Source organism: Rhipicephalus microplus, chromosome 9 (assembly GCF_043290135.1).
Source record: "Rhipicephalus microplus isolate Deutch F79 chromosome 9, USDA_Rmic, whole genome shotgun sequence".
Taxonomy (NCBI): Eukaryota; Metazoa; Arthropoda; class Arachnida; order Ixodida; family Ixodidae; genus Rhipicephalus; species Rhipicephalus microplus.
Window position 1 is genome coordinate 37,356,827 of NC_134708.1, and position 18,787 is coordinate 37,375,613.

General features: G+C 44.2%; 1 protein-coding gene across 1 annotated transcript; it reads right to left on the reverse strand.

Annotated features, from left to right (window-relative positions):
- Positions 1-4,598: 4,598 nt before the first annotated feature.
- LOC119163689 (uncharacterized) lies at positions 4,599-14,278 on the reverse strand. Its single transcript, XM_037415747.2, has 5 exons — positions 14,170-14,278; positions 11,304-11,688; positions 9,945-10,191; positions 9,148-9,334; positions 4,599-4,894 (listed from the first exon to the last, which is right to left on the reverse strand). Exons 1-5 carry the CDS (start codon positions 14,171-14,173, stop codon positions 4,716-4,718), a joined length of 1,002 nt encoding a protein of 333 aa, XP_037271644.2. The 5' UTR covers positions 14,174-14,278; the 3' UTR covers positions 4,599-4,715.
- Between the last annotated feature and the right edge of the window lie 4,509 nt (positions 14,279-18,787).

Sequence of the window (18,787 nt, forward strand, 5' to 3'; positions counted from 1 at the left end):
GGTTCTGCAGTTTAGGTGACGCGAGGATTCAAAGTAGTGCGTTGCTTTAGCCCATGATGGAAGCGTATTTCTTTTCGAGTGCGGTGGCTAAATAACTACAGCGGCGCCGGCTAGTTCACTGACGTTCATGTGAAGCCCTCGAGTTCGCCATTTCTTCGCTCTCTCGGTCTGCCTTTACATGTGTTTCCGCGCTTCAGTGCATCGCGCCGCTCGTCTTCACCGGGAGCACTGTTATTTCTTGGTGAACAGAGGCAAGCGGAGGGGGGAACTATGGCGCGTTTGCTACGCTACGTTTAGTGCACTGGGACTGAAAAACAGTGTGAGCCTACAAGGCAGCTTGCTTTTATTCGACGGCAGCCTACGTTGCAAACACTCGAACACTGGTGGTCTGGTTCATTGTCAGGTGCGTCGCTTTCATTCATTGTGAAGGAAAGGTAAGCCTATGGCCTCGTTTTTTTTTGTTCGCCTCAATAATAACTAGCAGACAGTGATTCAAAGTTTACGCCTTAGTATGCGCATATCAGTGCTATTGTTTGGGTTAAATTGAAAACGTAGTGTCGTGTCTAGTGTTCTACTTCATTCAATCCTTCTCGGAAAATTGATTGTTATTATTAAATAATAGTAAGGGAGAAGTTTGTGTTCGATGTACATAGTACTAGCACTGATGCCGCCTTTGCAGGGTTCATTCTGAAAAATACACCAAAAAATAAAGGCCAACACAGCGCGCATGAGCAGAAGCGAGAACATCATATGGCACTGCCGCCCATTTTTTTTTTACCCGAATTCACGATCAGACCAATGAGTCAATAAGCAAAGTGTGCTTATTGCATTATAGCGCTTGTCCTCGCTGTTTCTTTTGTCCGTCGTTACCTTTCCGCGCTTCAGCTGTTTAAGAGTAGACAAGGGCCGATTCCAGGTGTCTGGTTCCCGGAAGCGCCTTGCAGAAGGTGGTGGCACATGACGGTTCATCAGGCAAATGTGTGTGTTCTTGTTCATTTCACCGCCGTGCTTCCTTATATGGCACCTATCACTTGGCGGTTGACGCTCGCATGTTGAGAACGAAAAAATGAGCAGCTGTAGCCCATACATTTTATTTATTTTACATTCAGAGCACACAAAGGCGTTACAGGGGAGTTGGGTTGTACAAAAACAAATAAATGCGACATTTTAATGAGATAGATGTTCAAGCAAACTATAAGCTATGACTGGCTGAATACGTAATCGGTTGGTGTAGTTTTGAATGATGAAGCGTCCTCGATGCAAGTAACTTGACAATTCACGAACTGAGTAGGTATGTTAGCTTATTGTTAACGGTATCAATACTTGAGCGGTGCACCCATCTTCTACGTTTAACATGTGAAAAGTTTCGGTCGCTTCATGGGTCATTTTGCACTTAAGCCTGGACAAGGCCTCGATGTCTAGAAACGCAGGAAAGCAGCTTCACCTATTGTAATGCGACGCAAGATGCGATGATGTAGACTTCTTCAATGGCCGTTTGTGCTGTTTTAAAGCACTTGATGCATCGTCCCGCGTCTGAATTTCTTCTTGTAAGGAGAATCTATCAGTCCTATAGGTGGGTTAGTGTTCTTAAGTACGGTTAAATATGCAGCCCGCTAAAAAGTTCTTTCAAGGGAGAATCGCGACTGTGAATATATGCACTGTGTCTTCAATAGATTTGCTGTGTGTTTGAAAAAAGTGGGTAACAATTTAGAGTACTTTGTATTCTACTATGGGAGAGCTGAAAGCCCATCCCGTGCGCCTCACACTTCGTGAGGCCGCATCGACAAAAAAATCGCGGCATATAGCAAATTCCAAGGACTAAACGAGAGGGGGCTACCTAATACTAATACATACATCAAGGACGCACAGACCACGGCTTAAGGCGCCTTGCCTCTAAAATTATCAATAAAGCAACATGGCAAACTACGGAGCATTTCCATAGCACGCCCAACGAGATGGCAGGAGTCCCAGTTGAGACAGAAGACCGTCTATTGAACTGTTTGTTAAGAAAAAGGTGTTGACAATTTCGAGTGCTTGGTACTCATGGGAGAGCAAGAAGGCATCCCGTTGGCCTCGCATTTAATGAGGTCGTGTGAAAATCAGTGTGTTTAGAATAAATGTCCCTACTATGGGGGGAGAGAACTACGCTGTGCCATGACGCAGCAAACGATTCTGCTGCTTGACATGTTTAGAAAAATTTGTCACAAACGTCAATAACATTCAACATAATATTTTATTCTTAGACATACAATAACGATGATGACACAACAGACGTCATTCACATGAACATGGGTATGAGATCACGTTGAAAGAACATGTACGTTCAATAGTTCACACAGACACAGCCGCAAAAAATATTTACAGGTAAACGAGAGACACAAATAAAACATGAATGTGTTCATTTTTCATAATTACATGTTGACAAGCCATTTATGCTGGCGCATCGACACATCAGCCTACCGACACCAGGCTGGCCAAAAGACAGGTTTCACTCGTCCGTCACAGACCGACACAAAAGGGCAAGACCAGTGCCGAAGAAATACCTCTTCACTGAGGAAGAATAGCTCCTCCGACAAAACAGACAGCAGCTCCGAGTAAAATTTTTTCTTCAAAATCGCTCTGGGATCGGGAAGAGCGCGCAGCGGCGGCGGCGGCCCGCTGCAACCGCCTCGCAGCGGTTGCGCCAGAGGCAGAAAGAGCCGGCAACAATCAGAAGACAAGCGAAGCGCCCTCGCGCACGACGCCTAGAAGAAACGAAGCGATTTACTCTGAGGCAGCGAAGTCCAGCATGTACGGCTCTCCAAATAACGCGAGCAATGACACAATGCCTCAGAAAATGATGACTTTTTTCCCGAAGAGAGCAGTTCGGGCATGTGGCTGACTGAACCATTCTACACGTTTCGAGGCTGTCGATAGTGGGAAGCACACCCCATCCCAGGCGCCACATGAAGTCCCGGAGTTGTCCAGGCAGTAAAGAAGCCGTTAACGTGCTCCAAGACACCCATCTACAGCGAGCACGGCGTGCTAGGGGAAACAACGGAAGCAACGAAACAGCAGTTGTCTCAACTATGTGGTTGTTTAACATATCTATAACCACTTTTTCTATGCCAGGACCTCAACAGAAACTCAAGGCTTTCAGCGACGGCTGCGTGCGCGAAAGATACGCATCCGATCACCGTACTAAAATGGGGCCCTTAAAGGTGCGCTGGTCACATGTTTATTTGTACATGACATTTATTAACAAACGATGCCTACTAATCGTGTGCTTGACGAATATCGGCTGTTTTTTATAAGTAAAAGTGGCCTTTTACCAAGGTTGCTTGCCACTTCACGCTGCCCATCCTAATGTTGCCCGGATATGAATGCTTAGCTGTCGTTCGCTGCTTGCGTCCACTGAAGTGTTGCGCTGCTATATAAGCACGTGGATGAAGGTGTGATTCCCGGCACGTAGGGAAAAACAGCTACTAGGCCGTATCGCATAAGATGAATGGACAAAAAAATAAAAAAGCAAAGAAATTAGGAAAGATAGAGAGGGCGAAAAGTATGAAGTTGAGATTTTGGCGTTATACTACCTGGCCAGTGAATGACAGTTGACGAAGAGAACACAGCGCCGACCAAAGCAAACGCCATCATGCTGGTAATGCTGAAAACACAATTCCCTCCCCAATATTCTCGTGAGCAGTGGTAAGTGGTAGATATAGCCGTTCAAGCGAAGGAGGACGTGCTCTAGGGTGGCTGAGTGGTAACGTCTCGTTTTCACGACGCAGTTGTCCCACGTTTGATTCCGCGCGTCGAAGTGGTTTTTCGGGGTTTTTTTCTTGCATTTTCTCATATATAAATACGTATACATACATGGTGAGTGACGGCGACGCGGACGTCAACGCCTCTGGCAAGATCCAGCTGAGAGTGCCCATATAATTGCTATCGCAATAAGATGTAGAAAGACTTTTCGGCTCCCGCACGAGATCCTTGTTCCCAATGGAGCATGACCAGCAAGTTCACTCATTTATATGATCGTCCAATCGCATATTTGAGGTAACTCGCATACACTGGCAGAAGATTGACACAGCTTTTGTTTATAGCAAGTGCACTGTCCTTTGAATAAGCGAAGGTTCTAGATGCAGTCATGGAAGCAGTTTTGCCGGAACTTTGCGTTTTTACGACGTACAGGTTTCACAAGTATAGCTGCACGGAAACTTGGAAACAGCCTCACAAACGTCAAGAAAATAGAGCGGGACTCGCCAACATGTGGTACCAAGGGGCCATGCGATAAACTGGGAAGATGCTTCCAAAAACCTCGCTGAAAAGGAATTCTTTCTATGGCGTCATCTATAATCTTTCTTTATTGGAACCAATGAGCACACGCTGAACAAGTGATGTGGTGATGTTGCGCCAGTGCATATGCGTAGCTTCCAATATGTGATTCGATCACCGTATAAATACGCGAACCTGCTGCTCATTCTCCACTGTAAATGGGCTTCTTCAAAAAGTTGTTTAACAATATATTTTTACATTGGTCACTGCGCTTCTTCATCGAAAAAAAAAGTACGTGTGGCACACAAATGTTCACTTTCTCTAGTTCTCATCTTCTGCATAACTTGAGGGCTGGTAAATTGTTTTATTTCGTCATTTTTGTTAGTTTTAGGGCATTGTTCTGGACAGGCCTTGCTCGTTACAGGCTTGTATACGACGCGATTGTACGACCTTTAATTACGCTAGCCAAGGTTTGCGAAGCTCCTCGAAGTGCGCTGGCAGGCGATTTGCCGAAAATTAAGGGTGGGCAAACCCGAGCCGTCTGGACATTGGAAACCGTAGACGAGCCTTTGTATCTGCCAACTCAGTCTGTGTTGGATCAGCCATTCGTAGGAGCAGCCTCGGCAGGTAAAGGGATTTCCTGCAATGTTGAAGAAAATAGCGAAGAACGTTAAGAGAAAGCGGAAACTCATATACAGTCGAAGCCACGTACATTATATTCGTCCAAAAACGGAAATAGCTTGACGTAATTTCGATAGTAAAGTTCTAAAAATATTTTGTGTTTTTGATGCTAATTTTTGTGCGCATCTTGGTTTCACTAAAATGCTCCAAGAATATGCAAAGAAAGGTCCTTCAGGCAGCACGGGCATTCCTATTTTTACATGGCTTGCCTTTCACAAGGTCAGGGGGGGGGGGGAGGTTAAGCAGGGGCTAATTGTAGGCGAGAAAACGGAGCACCAAAATGGCCCCTCTCATCACACCTCTTTCTTTCCTAAATGCATGCGCGAAAGTACCCTTCAATGAGAACAGTCAGATGTTTGATACTGTCTGATTTTTTATATGTGAAGTGTCCAAACGATTTTTCTTCAATGTAGCAGCAAATATTCCATTTGATTGACAACAAAACATTGTTGCGTTCGGAAATGGTTCAATATAAATAATAATTTGATTTAGCTGAGTTCATTATAACCTCATTTGGCTGTAAACCCCTTGGTGTTTGGTGATGATTGAAAGAAATCTCCATAGCTCTTTGCAGCAAGTAATTTGATGGATTTTGTATAAATGCGCGAAGTTTGCCTATGTTTACTTGAACCATCTCTAGACTCAGTTTAAAGAAAATAAAGGGTACAGAAAAAAATACATGGTGCATTTTATAACGAATGATTGTTATTACAATACCAATAATTATCTAAATGTGATACAGTAGGTCAGGTTATACGTATTTGGAAAACGATTTGAACAATGGATCGAAACAACATGTCAGGGTCATCTGCTGGCGGCAAGCAATCATAAATATGCTAAAAAATTCATAATTCATATTAAAAGCTCCAAGGTCTTGGTAATCATTCTAATGCCTTACCCAAAATGATCATGTGTAGCAAGATGTTTCCGTGGAAGTGATATTAACAACTTTTTATTAACAAAAATGTTCAATATATGATTAGCTGGGTGTTCGTGGTCTCTCCCTTGCCAATTGTAAACAGGAATGGCAAAATTCACGTCTTCAAACGAGGGCGCCATGTCACAAAGATAGCGCATCGCTGCCTGAATAGCTGTTTTGTAAAAAACAATTGCTACTGCACGATTGCTCTGATCACCGTTACATTCAGTATCAGAAGCGGCTGAAGTTTTCTCTTACTAGAGATTTTTTGGGTGAAAAGTGTGAGAAAACACAGGCTCCGTGCTTCAATATGAAGTTACAGTATGTAGTCACGAATAATGTTGAATCTTCCCGATTGATCACGTGTGACCCTTCAAACCAGCTGAGTGCAAATACGCACTTGCCATGAATCAAAGCTCCGATTTCATTTTTCAAAGGGCATGGTTTTGTCACTGCTGGTTGTGTTGACAAATTTATTTAAGGGAAGGTGCACACTCCAGGTGGTTCTCGGTATACTACTTACTTCAAGATCCCGCAAAAAATCCAGCGCACGACTTCAGTACATTCCTAGAGATAAGAAACTTAGCAGCTAACTGGTCAGCACCTTAGGTCAAGGGCTCCACTGGCTTTTGCCGACCAATGCACGTAATGTAGTATTAAGAAATGAGTTTTAGAGTCCCGCCCTCCTCCAGTCCCTCCTCTTCACCCCCGTCATTCATCCTCACCCTAAATTTCATTTCCCTCTGCTTCCTACACTTTATTTACTGAAATGATGAAACAGGTGAGGTTGGTGCCATTGTGGTGGCTACTTCTTCTCACTTAGAACAAAAAAAAATATGTCGTATGATAAACAATAAGGTCACAAAATGCAAGACAGCAGAACATACAGTGCGAATTGACGGTAGAGCCAAACATCTCAACACAGTCAAGATACAACTAAGAAGCTCATATGTGCACAAGTTCCACACACAAGGTCAGTTACAATCATTATTACACCTCAGATACGCCTAATATGTTTATTTATACACTATACTTTACATCGCTATGCTATGTCTCCCCCTGATCTCTCCTCCTCCCACTATCTTCAATGCTCCGCTCTTTACCCTTGCATCACTCTTCTGCAGACTCACTTCCCTTTAAAACCACCCTATATTAGTCTGTTATAGCCGACTATAGTATACAACGCATGGCTATCTCGTCGCAGCAGCTGCTTCGCACATACCTCCTAGGCTTGGTATACACAGATGGCATACACTTGGTATACACAGATGGTTCGTTCGTCTGCGATGTATGTAGTAGTAGCAGCCACCTTCACGGCTGGACTAGAGAAGCGGCATGCGTGAACTCATTTGAATTGAGGAGGAAACCCGTGCACGTTAATCATTAATAAAGAGATAGTTGCTTCTGATGAAATAACCTAAACACACGAGTATCGGTGACTCAACCTCCAATAATATTTGCCTTGAATTTGATGCTTACTTAAGAAAATCGCAGCATACGGAATGAATGTTGATGATGGGGCGAAGCGTCCGTCAATTCGTCCGTGCTTCCGTCCGTGCGTTCGTGCGTTCATTCGTGCGCCGGTCCATCCTTACGGGCGCCTGTTCATGCATCCGTCCGTGCGTCCGTCTGTGTATGTGTCTGTGTGTGCGTCCATGCGTCCGTTCGCCCATCTGTCCGTGTGTTTGACCGTCTGTCCGTTTGCTTGTTTGTCTGTCCGTCTATGCGTCCGTCCGTGCGTCCATATAGTGAACACTTCAAGTACTGCCATCTCGCTTCTCTTTATCATATATTCATCATGTGCAAGTGCCGCCATCCAGCGGACAATCTAAGTACTAAACGAGAGCATGTACCTCATTTCTGCGGTCCGCGCATTGTTAACACAAAGAGCGTGGTAATGACACCGTGCTACGTTTTTCGTAAAATGTGGACATGCGGATATGTGCCCGAGGACGGGTATGTGCCACTGATATGCGGGTGGCTACCTACTACTACTGCTACTACATACCTAAGAGGATGTACAGATTCACGTCTTAAGGAGCTCCGCCCCTTAAAAAAAACTAGTATCAAAAGGAAGCATTTTGCGCACTATCTGATTAGGAAGGGTTGCCACGTTATACTCGCTAGGCGTTTACTCCTTGGTTTTAGCAAGGCATAGCGAGGGTCGGGCCGCAGTGCCATAAACTAGCGGTGGTGAAAGGTGCAAACTAGACACGAAGTGCTGGCCGTAAAAAAATGCGCAAGTGCCACGCCTCAAGTCCGACCGTGCCACCTCTCGCTTAGTCCTTGGGATGTCCGCTGAATGGTGGTACTTCTATGTGATGAATATATGATGAAAAGATACGCGATGGCGGTACTTGGAGTGTTCACTAAATGGACGGATGAATGAACAGACGCACGGACGGAGAGACAGACATATACGTGGACGCACGTGCGGATAAACGCATGGATGAACGAACAAACGCCCGGATGGACGCATGAATAGACAGATGGACATACTAATAGACAGACTCATGAACGGACGGACGCACAGACGGACGCATGCACGGACGTATGGAAGGACAGATGGATGAACGCCCGGATGAACGGAAGCGCGGACGGACTGATAGATGCTTCACCCCACTCATCATCATGCACTCTGTGAATATGCTTTGATTTTATTTATTTTGAACCTGCCCTTGCATTTCGTTTTGTTCCTTCCATATGATGCTGTGTATACGTGCACGGAAGAGTGTTGCATTAAAGAACTCCAGGTGGTCGATTTTTCCGGAGCCCTCTACCACGGTGTCTCCGAGAATAATATGATGTTTTTGGCATGTTACACCCCAACAGGTATTAAACACAGTGCTGCTTTCTTTAAAGGTATTAACTTTTTTAAATGCAATTTTTCAGGCTATAGCCTGTCGCCAAGATTCTGTGTTATGACATGGGTCAGCAAACACTGAAGCTCTTGCCTTGTAACACTAGCTAGGCAGGCGAAAGTACATTTTGGGTCACCTGTAATTGTCTTCATACGTGATGTTTGTTCCAATGTTTCCCCTCCGTCTTTATCTTAATGTTAAGTACAACCATGACCGCTGTAGTCAGACCCGTATTATACAGTTCTTGACCTACTGCAGAATGAAATGATCGTTTTGAACCTTTTAACTCTGGTCAAATGTCAAGAAAAAGCTCATGATACCTTCCAACGCCAAGGTTCCTGTGCCAGTAAATAAATAATAAATAAAAAAACTAAAGCAATTAACTTAATGCTCCAATCAGACAAGTGCATATGTAGAATGACAAAGGGTCACCTTCGACGCCCAGTATTGGCGGCTTGCTCAAGCGGCTGGCATTCCTCAGCATGCGGTGAATGAGCGCGTCGAAGGGAAACCGTTCCAGCGTGGTGAGATTGTTGTGCGAAAGATTAAGTACTTGAGGAGTGGTTGGGCCGAACGCGTTCGGATGGATGCTGCTGATTGCACTAGAGGAGATGTGAATCTGAAAGAAAAACAAAATAATAGAAAGCAGTTTTGACACACGTTGTTTCTATTATTCTACATGTACTTAGCATTTGCCTCGTACCTCACAATTTAACGAGGCGAAGTGAAAGAGGGTACTAAGACGGAAAGAAGCAATTGGAAAATATCGCCAAAGCTAGCAAGGTCGCCAAGAAGGCCGTAACAAGTATTAAGTCTCAAACTGGTGAGGTACGGTTAAGGTATCAACGTAAATCATCGTAAATAGGCATTCAACGTAAATACGTGTAAAAGACCGAAAGCAATGGGAATTAGCATTTATTCTTCCACTGCCTCGTAGTATTTTGAAAAAACAATTTTCAATATTTTCTATCCTTGTTCTTGTAGTTGTGCATTGTAATTGTGTAGTTGTCAATTGCTAGCTATTTCAAGTAACAGAGCAACTGCCCTAAAAATGTGTTGGTGCCAGGTTCGGTACTGGACGGGCTCAGTTTTCGGCTCTCAAGAAGCTTTCCTTCTGATAAAACATAGGAATTTCCTTGTGGCTTTATGCTATAAAAAGATGTTCGTGAATTTAACTTCCTTAGTGTCTCTGCAGCTTCATCCCACCGCTGTGACAGCGACTTGCTTACCTTAAGCATCGGGTACGAGCTGCTTATAGCCAAAGAGTATGAACCCAACGTGGTGAGCCTGGTATGGCTGAGGAGCAGCTCCTTGAGATTGACGATTGCGAAGAAGGCGTTTTGCCCAATGAACGTGATCGGGTTGTGCGATAGCACAAGCCTCTGCAGGCTGGCACTGCTGAATGCGTCGGCAGGAATCATAGCTATTTGGTTTCCGCCCAAATTGAGAGTATCCAGGAATGGGAAGCGTTTCAACCTGCAAATATTTCAAGAGTCGTTCGTCTAGGCATCATTGTTAGGCGAACACCATTTATTCAGTGGCACTTTCTAGCCATTTAGAAGAGCCAGGTGACTAGCAGAACGGGGAATTTTCTATCCACCAATGGCTCAAGTTACACACACTCATGCGCACATGCTTACGTGCTCACTCACTCACTCACTCACTCACTCACTCACTTGCTCGCTCGCTCATTCATTCAGTCACTGATTTTTTTCACTCACTAATTTATTCACTCACTCACTCACTCACTTGCTGACTCACTCATTCACTCAGTCACTGATTCATTCAGTCCGAATCATTCAGTCCCTTATTCATTCAGTCACTGATTTATTCACTCACTAATTTATTCTCACTAGTTTATTCACTCACCCACTCACTCACTTGCTCGCTAATTCATTCAGTCACTGATTTATTCAGTCCCTGATTTATTCAGTCTGAATCATTCAGTGCGAATCATTCAGTCCGAATCATTCAGTCCCTGATTCAATCAGTACCTGCTTCATTCAGTACCTGATTCATTCAGTCCCTGATTCATTCAGTCCCTGATTCATTCAGTCGCTGATTCATTCAGTCCCTGATTCATTCAGTCCGATTCATTCAGTCCGATTCATTCAGTCATTGATTTATTCACTCACTAATTTATTCACTCGCTAATTTATTCACTCACTCACGCACTCATTCACTCACTCACACACATACTCATTCACTCACTCACTTACTCTTTCACTCACTGAATGATTCAATCACTCACTAGTTTACTCACTCATTTTCTATTTCACTATTTCATTCACTCATACATTACCTCACTAATTCACTATTTCACTCACTCACTCATTCACTCTTTCACTCGCTCGCTAATTCACTAATTCACTCACTCACATGGTGTTTTGCAAGTGTCATTGTGGCCTGTGAGTGTTAGGTTTTGTGTGTGTGCAGATGTCAGACTGTACGGTAAAATTCATTTTAGCTATTTTAACGACGTGATTTCTCCCTTCTGCACCCTCCCTAGAATAAAAAAAAATTTCCTGTGGTATAAAAACTGTTATACGCTAAATTACCGCAATAATGGTGTATCTTTTCGTACTTACTTATCAAACTCGAACGTCCGAAGAGCGTTTCGGTAGACACTGAGCAGTCTTAAAAGCTCTCTAAACTGCATCAAAGCATCCAAGCTCAATGAGGTCATGTTGACGTTCGACTCAACGTGAACCTTCTCAAACTTGAACTCTCCTAGTACGCCGCTAGGGAAGGACGTAATCGGAGTCTTCTGAATCCACAACTCTTTGTGCTCGCTGGTCGTGGCGTCGCCGCTCTTGAAGGCTTGTGTCAACTGAGTCGTGTTTCGGGCGCGCATGCAGTTGACGCCGAAGTGGTCGCACGTACACGGACTGAGTCGAGCTGGGTCCGGACAGTTTGCTAGAACGTGGCTCACGCACGCCGAAGTCAAAATCAGGAGAGGAAAATTCCGTTTTCCTGCGAGTGATAATTAGGCGGTATTAGCACGTTCACTAATTCGAAGAAAAATATACAGGGCGGTTTGAGGTGCCAATGATACTGAGAAGCCGCTGCAGATCACGGCATTCTGCTAATCGCAATGATAAGAACGATGGTAAAGGCGCCTTGAGACTTATTAACACATAATTGCTTCATGCCGGGGTCCACCGAAAATTTGATGACGTATTTCCGTCATGGAAATGGAGTCAAACTGTTTTACACGATCAGGCAGCACAGAGAAGCATAACATCCCGTTGTCTTGAAGACTGCTTCCGGATGGTATCAGCACGACGTATCTATCGTATTTATATCTTTAGTCAGCTCCTGGAACGTCTCAATAGAAGGTGTGTTGGGTGACGAAACAAATGCTAGTTTGGCATCAAATTTTTGTTTTTCTGATGAACAAAATTAGCCGTAACATTTTAGCCTCTTACTCTTGGAAGGAGCTTTTATTTGACGACCATACTAATAAACGCGGCATTCACAGAACTTCTCGTTTTACAATTGTTCTACAATGCACTCGTTCTACAATGCACTCATGTGGTTCAGATATATCCATCGTGCAAGTGTGGGTGAGTAGCCAGTAGTCTAGGCAGTTCGCTTCGGAGCATGGGACTGAGTTCAAACCCAGCTCTTTGCGGGAGCGTTTAGTCTGCTTCATACATTTGCTATGGGAAAGAGAGAAGGATGTTCAGTTTGCTCATCGAGTAGGCATCTGTATGCTTATGCACTTGAAGTTATACTAAGCGGAAACAATGACGCAGTTTAGATTGGCGAACTGAATTCTGAGAGCTATATCGTCAAATGTATCACTATCATTAATTCATTATTAGCGCCGGAAGCGAAGGCTAGAGTTTAATTTTCAAATTTTGCGCCATGATCTCCTTACGTGACGTAAGAACTTTCCGAAATGTATTTTCGCTTTTTTCGTGGCATTGGCTGTATGAAGTTTTTCCGAAGCTTCGCCTGCTAAGTTTATGGCAACCACAGATTACAATATACTTTTTTTATTAATTAGAAGCTAATTAGGGCCCAGCTCATGCCATCATAAAATTTTAAGTCATAGTGTTTGGTACGGTAATCTCAAGGTGTTGTCACAAGCTCACTTTTCGTGCGGTAAGAGTGGTGTATTCTGGCTTGTGAAACTGTACTTTACTATTACACGAAAAATTGGTTTACTCTTTAGTGTCCCTTTAAAAACTAAAACGCCGCAGTTTTGACGTGTTCTTGTATTGACCTTTATGTCACCGCAGTTTTCACAAGTCATCGATACACCTCAAATCACTTACCTCGATTACGGCGTGAGTGCATTGTAGCAATCGCATTAGTGTTTTATGGCATCCTCGATGAATGCGTGAATGCATTGTTTACGCCATGATCATGCACTACAGTTTTCCGCATCGCTATTTCAGATTTCTTTGAGGTAGACTATAATAGTTAGCGCTAATTGGTGTTGCATTAATAATGAGGAAAGAGCGCTATACGTTTCTACGTGAGCAAGCAATCTGCGACTCTAAGCGCAAAATAATTCATGTTTTTTTTTTTTTTTGGTCACAGGTATGCCGCTGCTGTGGCCACTTTAACCTTACCCTATGTGGGCAATCTTGCTTACTCCCCTCTATTCAACTCTCGTTTGGGGGCGTGGGGGAGGAATGAGGACCATGGCATGGGCAGTTCTTGACCTTCGGCACCACTGTTCCTTTTGTGTATATATTTTTTTCAGCAAGCCTCATTTGCAAGTAGGCACCTGTAGTTTTTACATCCTAGACCAGGTAGTTTATTTCACGCTTTCACCTCGTTAATAGTGTCAATGTACGCGTCTAGTGCACGAGGTGCACCACTCGGCCTCAAAAACGTTGATGCTGGTTCCCAGTAGTGGGGCAAAGCGAGTCAGGAGCTGGGCCGACTTTTTTTTTCTTTTCAGCTTTCTCTTTCTTTTCCTCTCTTTTTCTTTCTTTTCTACTTTCCAGTTTTTTTTTCTGCATTTTCTTTTCTTCATTTCAGTTAATTTCTATTTTTATACCTACTTTATCCCTTTTTTCCTCTCTTCCAATTTCTGGCTTGCTTCCCTTTTTTTTCTGTTGCCTACCTTACGCCTAGCAACGACACCATTCGACGGCCTCCTAGGCCCCTAAAACACCCTGCACTTGATATCATCATCAAGGCGCCCTAAGAATAAGAGGAAGAGTATCATTCTACGAATAGCTATGCTACACGAGGTTTCGAAAGCGTTACGCAAAGCTACATGAGTCGACGACAGCATACACGTTCAACAACCATCGCAGTACAGACCAGGGACATTAAGAGGGAACACAGACCATTCTGCGGCTCCTCCGTTCGACGCTGATTGTTGGAGATTAATTACAAACTATTCCAACCTCATACTCTTCTTCAGCATACGACATTCCGGCCTCCGTTAGCGCTCCTCACTTGAAGCGCTCGTGAGATCGTGCCACTCACCCATATTGTTGTACGACGTTTACGATGTCCGCACCAGTCCAACGATCTTCGATGGGTAAAAAAAACTGTCGCCGCTGGTGAGATGGCTTCAAATGCATCGACAATGCTGATGACTGATGATGTACGTCGCATATCTATTATCGTCAGTCTCTCTCTCTCTCTCTATGTCAACGATTGCCACGACAATTACTGTGCACTTGTGATTAAGGAGTTTGTATATTTTTTCCTTCTTTTTTCATATGCGAATGCACGTTCTGGCGATATAGAGATTGATGTGAATGGGAGCACGTTGTTTCAGAGGCTAGGCAGCTGCCCACGCGTCAGCAAAATCGTATCTTCTCGAGATACGTTATAGCATTCCATTGTTGCTCCTGTCCGTGAACCCTGTCACCGCTGAGGAGTAGGCAATGATATATATATCGAGAGAGAGAGAGAGAAAGAGAGAGGGCATTTGCTAATCACACCCCTCGCGCGACCTCTACGTAACGAGATGAAAGGGCACGACGCTACGGTGCATGGGGCAGCCACCTAGAATTGTGACAACTATGAAAGAGTCATTGTCACAGCAGGGAGCCGAGGGGTGTCGAACATTGTTCATGCGTCTTTTGTCTTTTAAAGCGACTTTAACGAGCAAAATCATTTTTCGCTTCTTCGTAAAGTACAATTCCAGGATGCCAAAAACACCATTTCACCGCAACACGACGCCTAAAAAAAAAAGAGACGTTGAGATCCCGCACAAAACCTCGTGACGTTATAGCTATCGAAGACGTCTTCTGGGTTCTAGGTATAGCTTCTAACAGATGAAAATGAAGTATATACATTGTCATCTCTTGGTGACATAGACCTAGAATTGAAAGTTTTACAAAATTTCATCAAAAATTGCAATACATTTTGAAATTTTTGACGTCAAACGCGAACATTTCGGTGCGGTATTTGAAAAGATATCAACTTGGATTTTCTTCGTCAAAAATAAACTGATAATCGTAAAACATACGACATTACAGTTCTGAGAAGGCAGTTTGTCAATCTAAATGATGTATTTCTCATTTTAGTGTCCCTTTAAAGTAATACTAAACATAACAATATCTGGCATTTTACGTGCCAGAACTGCAATATGATTATAAACTGCGGCATAGTGTAGCGCACAAAAAACTTCCGCCATCTTGTGTTCTTTAACATGCACGTGCATTGCACAGTACATAGACTTTCCTAATATGCACTAGAGGGAACTCTGGCGCTAGTGTCTACGGGAGCTGCAACGCACGGCGCTTCAGCGAGCATGGGAATGATGGTTAGTACACACATTTGTCTAATAATCGTACTTCTGGCCTACTTTTGGCTCTGTGCGTCTTCGTGTGGCTTGGAGATGTTTTCTCACAAAACAAATATTAGCAAATGTTCAGCGGTTGCGCTTCACCATCTTATTCTTTCAGACTTACCTTTCCAAATTGGGTCACGAAGTTCAAAAGGGTTGAATTTTTTGTTTCAAAACAAAACCAAAACTTAGCAATAAACGAAGCCGCAAGTACAATTCGCCGGCCGCAAGTACGAGGACTAGGCAAATATGTGTACTACCCATCATTCCCATGGTCTCTGAACGATCGCAGCGCCAGAGTTCCCTCTAGGTAACTTTAGGAAACTCTATGGCACAGTACACCAGCTAATAACATTTTGCTTCCACCGGTGGGTTTGGTCCTACCACGGCCGGGATTAAGCTAATGAGACGCATTACTGAGACGCATTCAAGCTAGTGCGTCTCAGTAATACTACTGAGCATGACAGAGATATATGGCTTGTACACGTTGATATCTTCTTTCAAAAGAAGCGTGCATCGACACGGTGTTCAAGCATTTATGGCACTCGATCGTTGACCCGCAGGTCACGGAGTCGAATTCTGACCGCGGCGACCACACTTTCGATGAAGGCAAAATATATAAAAAGCTCGTACACGTCGATTTATTCTCACAATAAAGAATACCGAACGATCAAAGTTTACAGAACTCTCCCCAACGGCATTCCACACATTCACGAAGTGTTTTAGAGGCAAGAAAGCAAGACACCCAAAAGTAATTTTACGGAAGCCTGCCTCGAAGAGCTCACGAGAAGTTTTACTGCGGTTCCTGCGAAGTACGCAAGCGCACTTAAAACAAGGTTCACGTGTGTGGTGCGCACACTTTCAAAGGTGATAATGATCCTGTGCTTCTTTACGTACCTTGTGCCGCGCATGCGCCATTTTTCTTTCTCGGGAACTGCCCAAATGGGTTAAAAAAAAAACAGGTGGAGTGGAAGTTCGTGCAATTCTTTGTCTGCAATAGTGAAGCCAGCTTTTGCCTTCCTAAGATATCAGAAACATGCCATTTTATGGCTCAGCCCACTTAGACATCAAGTGACTTTGACTTGTTAATCAAAAAATTAAAAGTTATTTGCTTCTGATGACCTAACGCGCAAATAGGAGTCATCATCATCATCATCAGCCTGACTACGTCCACTGCAGGACAAAGGCCTCTCCCATGTTCCGCCAGTTAACCCGGTTGTGCTTGCTGCTGCCAATTTATACCCGCAAACTTCTTAATCTCATCTGCCCACCTAACCTTCTGTCTCCCCCTAGCCCGCTTCCCTTCTCTGGGAATCCAGTTAGTTACCCTTAATGACCAGCGGTTATCCTGTCTACGCGCTACATGCCCGGCCCATGTCCATTTCCTCTTCTTTATTTCAGCTATGATATCCTTAACCCCCGTTTGTCCCCTAATCCACTCTGCTCTCTTCTTGTCTCTTAAGGTTACACCTACCATTTTTCTTTCCATTGCTCGCTGCGTCGTCCTCAATTTAAGCTGAACCCTCTTTGTAAGTCTCCAGGTTTCTGCTCCGTAGCTAAGTACCGGCAAGATACAGCTGTTAAATACCTTCCTCTTGAGGGATAGTGGATTGCCACAGAGAGGAGTATCGGTGACTTAATCTCCAATAGAGTTTGCCTCAACTCCGAGGCTTACCAAAGAAAGCTAGTAACAGAAAGACGCACTTTGAGCACTATCCGATCAGATGAGGTTGCCACGTTAAACTCGTTGGGCATGCGAGGAAAACGCTCCTTCTCAATCGCCGAACGCCAACAGCTCCTCATGCCCCTTGTAAGATGGCTGCCGCAGCCGTCATATTATGATGGGTACGGCTTCACTCGCGGGCTATAATTTTCACTCCAGCTTTTTTAAAACCTCCATGGAACTGCCCTATTCTTTTTCAAGCGAGTCCTCCATGAATTGTACATTTAGAGGGCTTCTGTGCTGCCGTAATTACGAAAAAAAAACGGCACTGCCATGCGCAAACTGCAATTGATTTAGTACAATAAAAGTGTAATGACCCAGAGTATGATGTATATTGCTATAGGAGGCAACTAAGCGGCACTAGAAACATCAGTGAACACCTGAACCCAAAATGTGTGTACAATTTCTACTCTAACCACTGTCGTCGTTGCACGATATACATTAAACACGTCTTCTAAAGAGCGTCGTGCGCAAGGGCTTTTGCATGCGCTGTTTACCCGTGATGCAACCTTGCTCGACTGTTTTCATGTGGGTGACGAGCCGTTCTTGATATAGAATTCTCATCTTTTATTAAGGTGACCTGCTTCTTTACGTTGCCACCTATCACTGTTGTTTTTCATTGATAAATTTATTATTTCACGCATGACCGTCATTGTCGCCTCATGCGGGCAGGATCCTTGGCTCGCCCCTATGGTCCTCTTTAGAAAAAGAGGACCCTCTTTAGAAAAAGAGGTTAACGATTTTGAGTACCTGGCACTGTACTATTGGGAGAGCATAAAGCCGTCCTGTGGGCCTCACACTTGACGAGGCCCTGGGCACGTTATACGTATCCCTCACCACGGCGTTTTGTACACTGCCGTGGTCGTGCACCAAAACACTGCAGTAAACAGACTCACCTTAAGTGTACAAAACACTACGCACTTGAAGCAGATTGCCGTCGCACTAACCGTCGCAGATCTGGAATGGAGGTTCATTGTCTTCGACTCAAAGGGTGCCTGCCACAATATCGAACAGGGTTGTATTCCGTACTTAGCACTGAAAAGTTTGCAAAACAGCCACTACCTATTTGCTCGCACGCACCGAAAGGTCATAAGGGCTCCATCTCATACGGGCCTCGATAGTAATGAGTCAGCCGATGCCGCTATCCGGGCACCATCCTCATCGCTTCAGGATTCGGACCTCGAACTCAATCCCGCTTACACATTTAAGAAGGTCACTCACTGTTATTTGTGGCCCCGCCGGGGTGGTCTAGTGGCTCAGGTACTCGGCTGCTGACCCGAAGGTTGCGGGATCGAATTCTGACTGTGGCGGCTGCATTTTCGAAGGCGGCGAAAATGCTGTAGTCTCGTGAATTCAAGTTTGGGTGCAAGTTGAAGTACCCTAGGTGTTCGAAATTTTCGGAGCTTTCGGAGGTGTTCGAAATTTTCGGAAATTTTCGGAGGTGTTCGAAATTTTCACATAGTGGTTTCGGGACGTTAAACCCCAAATATCTATAGTTATAGCTCGAGAGCAGAACGACGACAAAGAGACAAGAAGGACACGAAGGTCTCTTTGTCGTCGTTCAGTTCTTGCGCTATAAC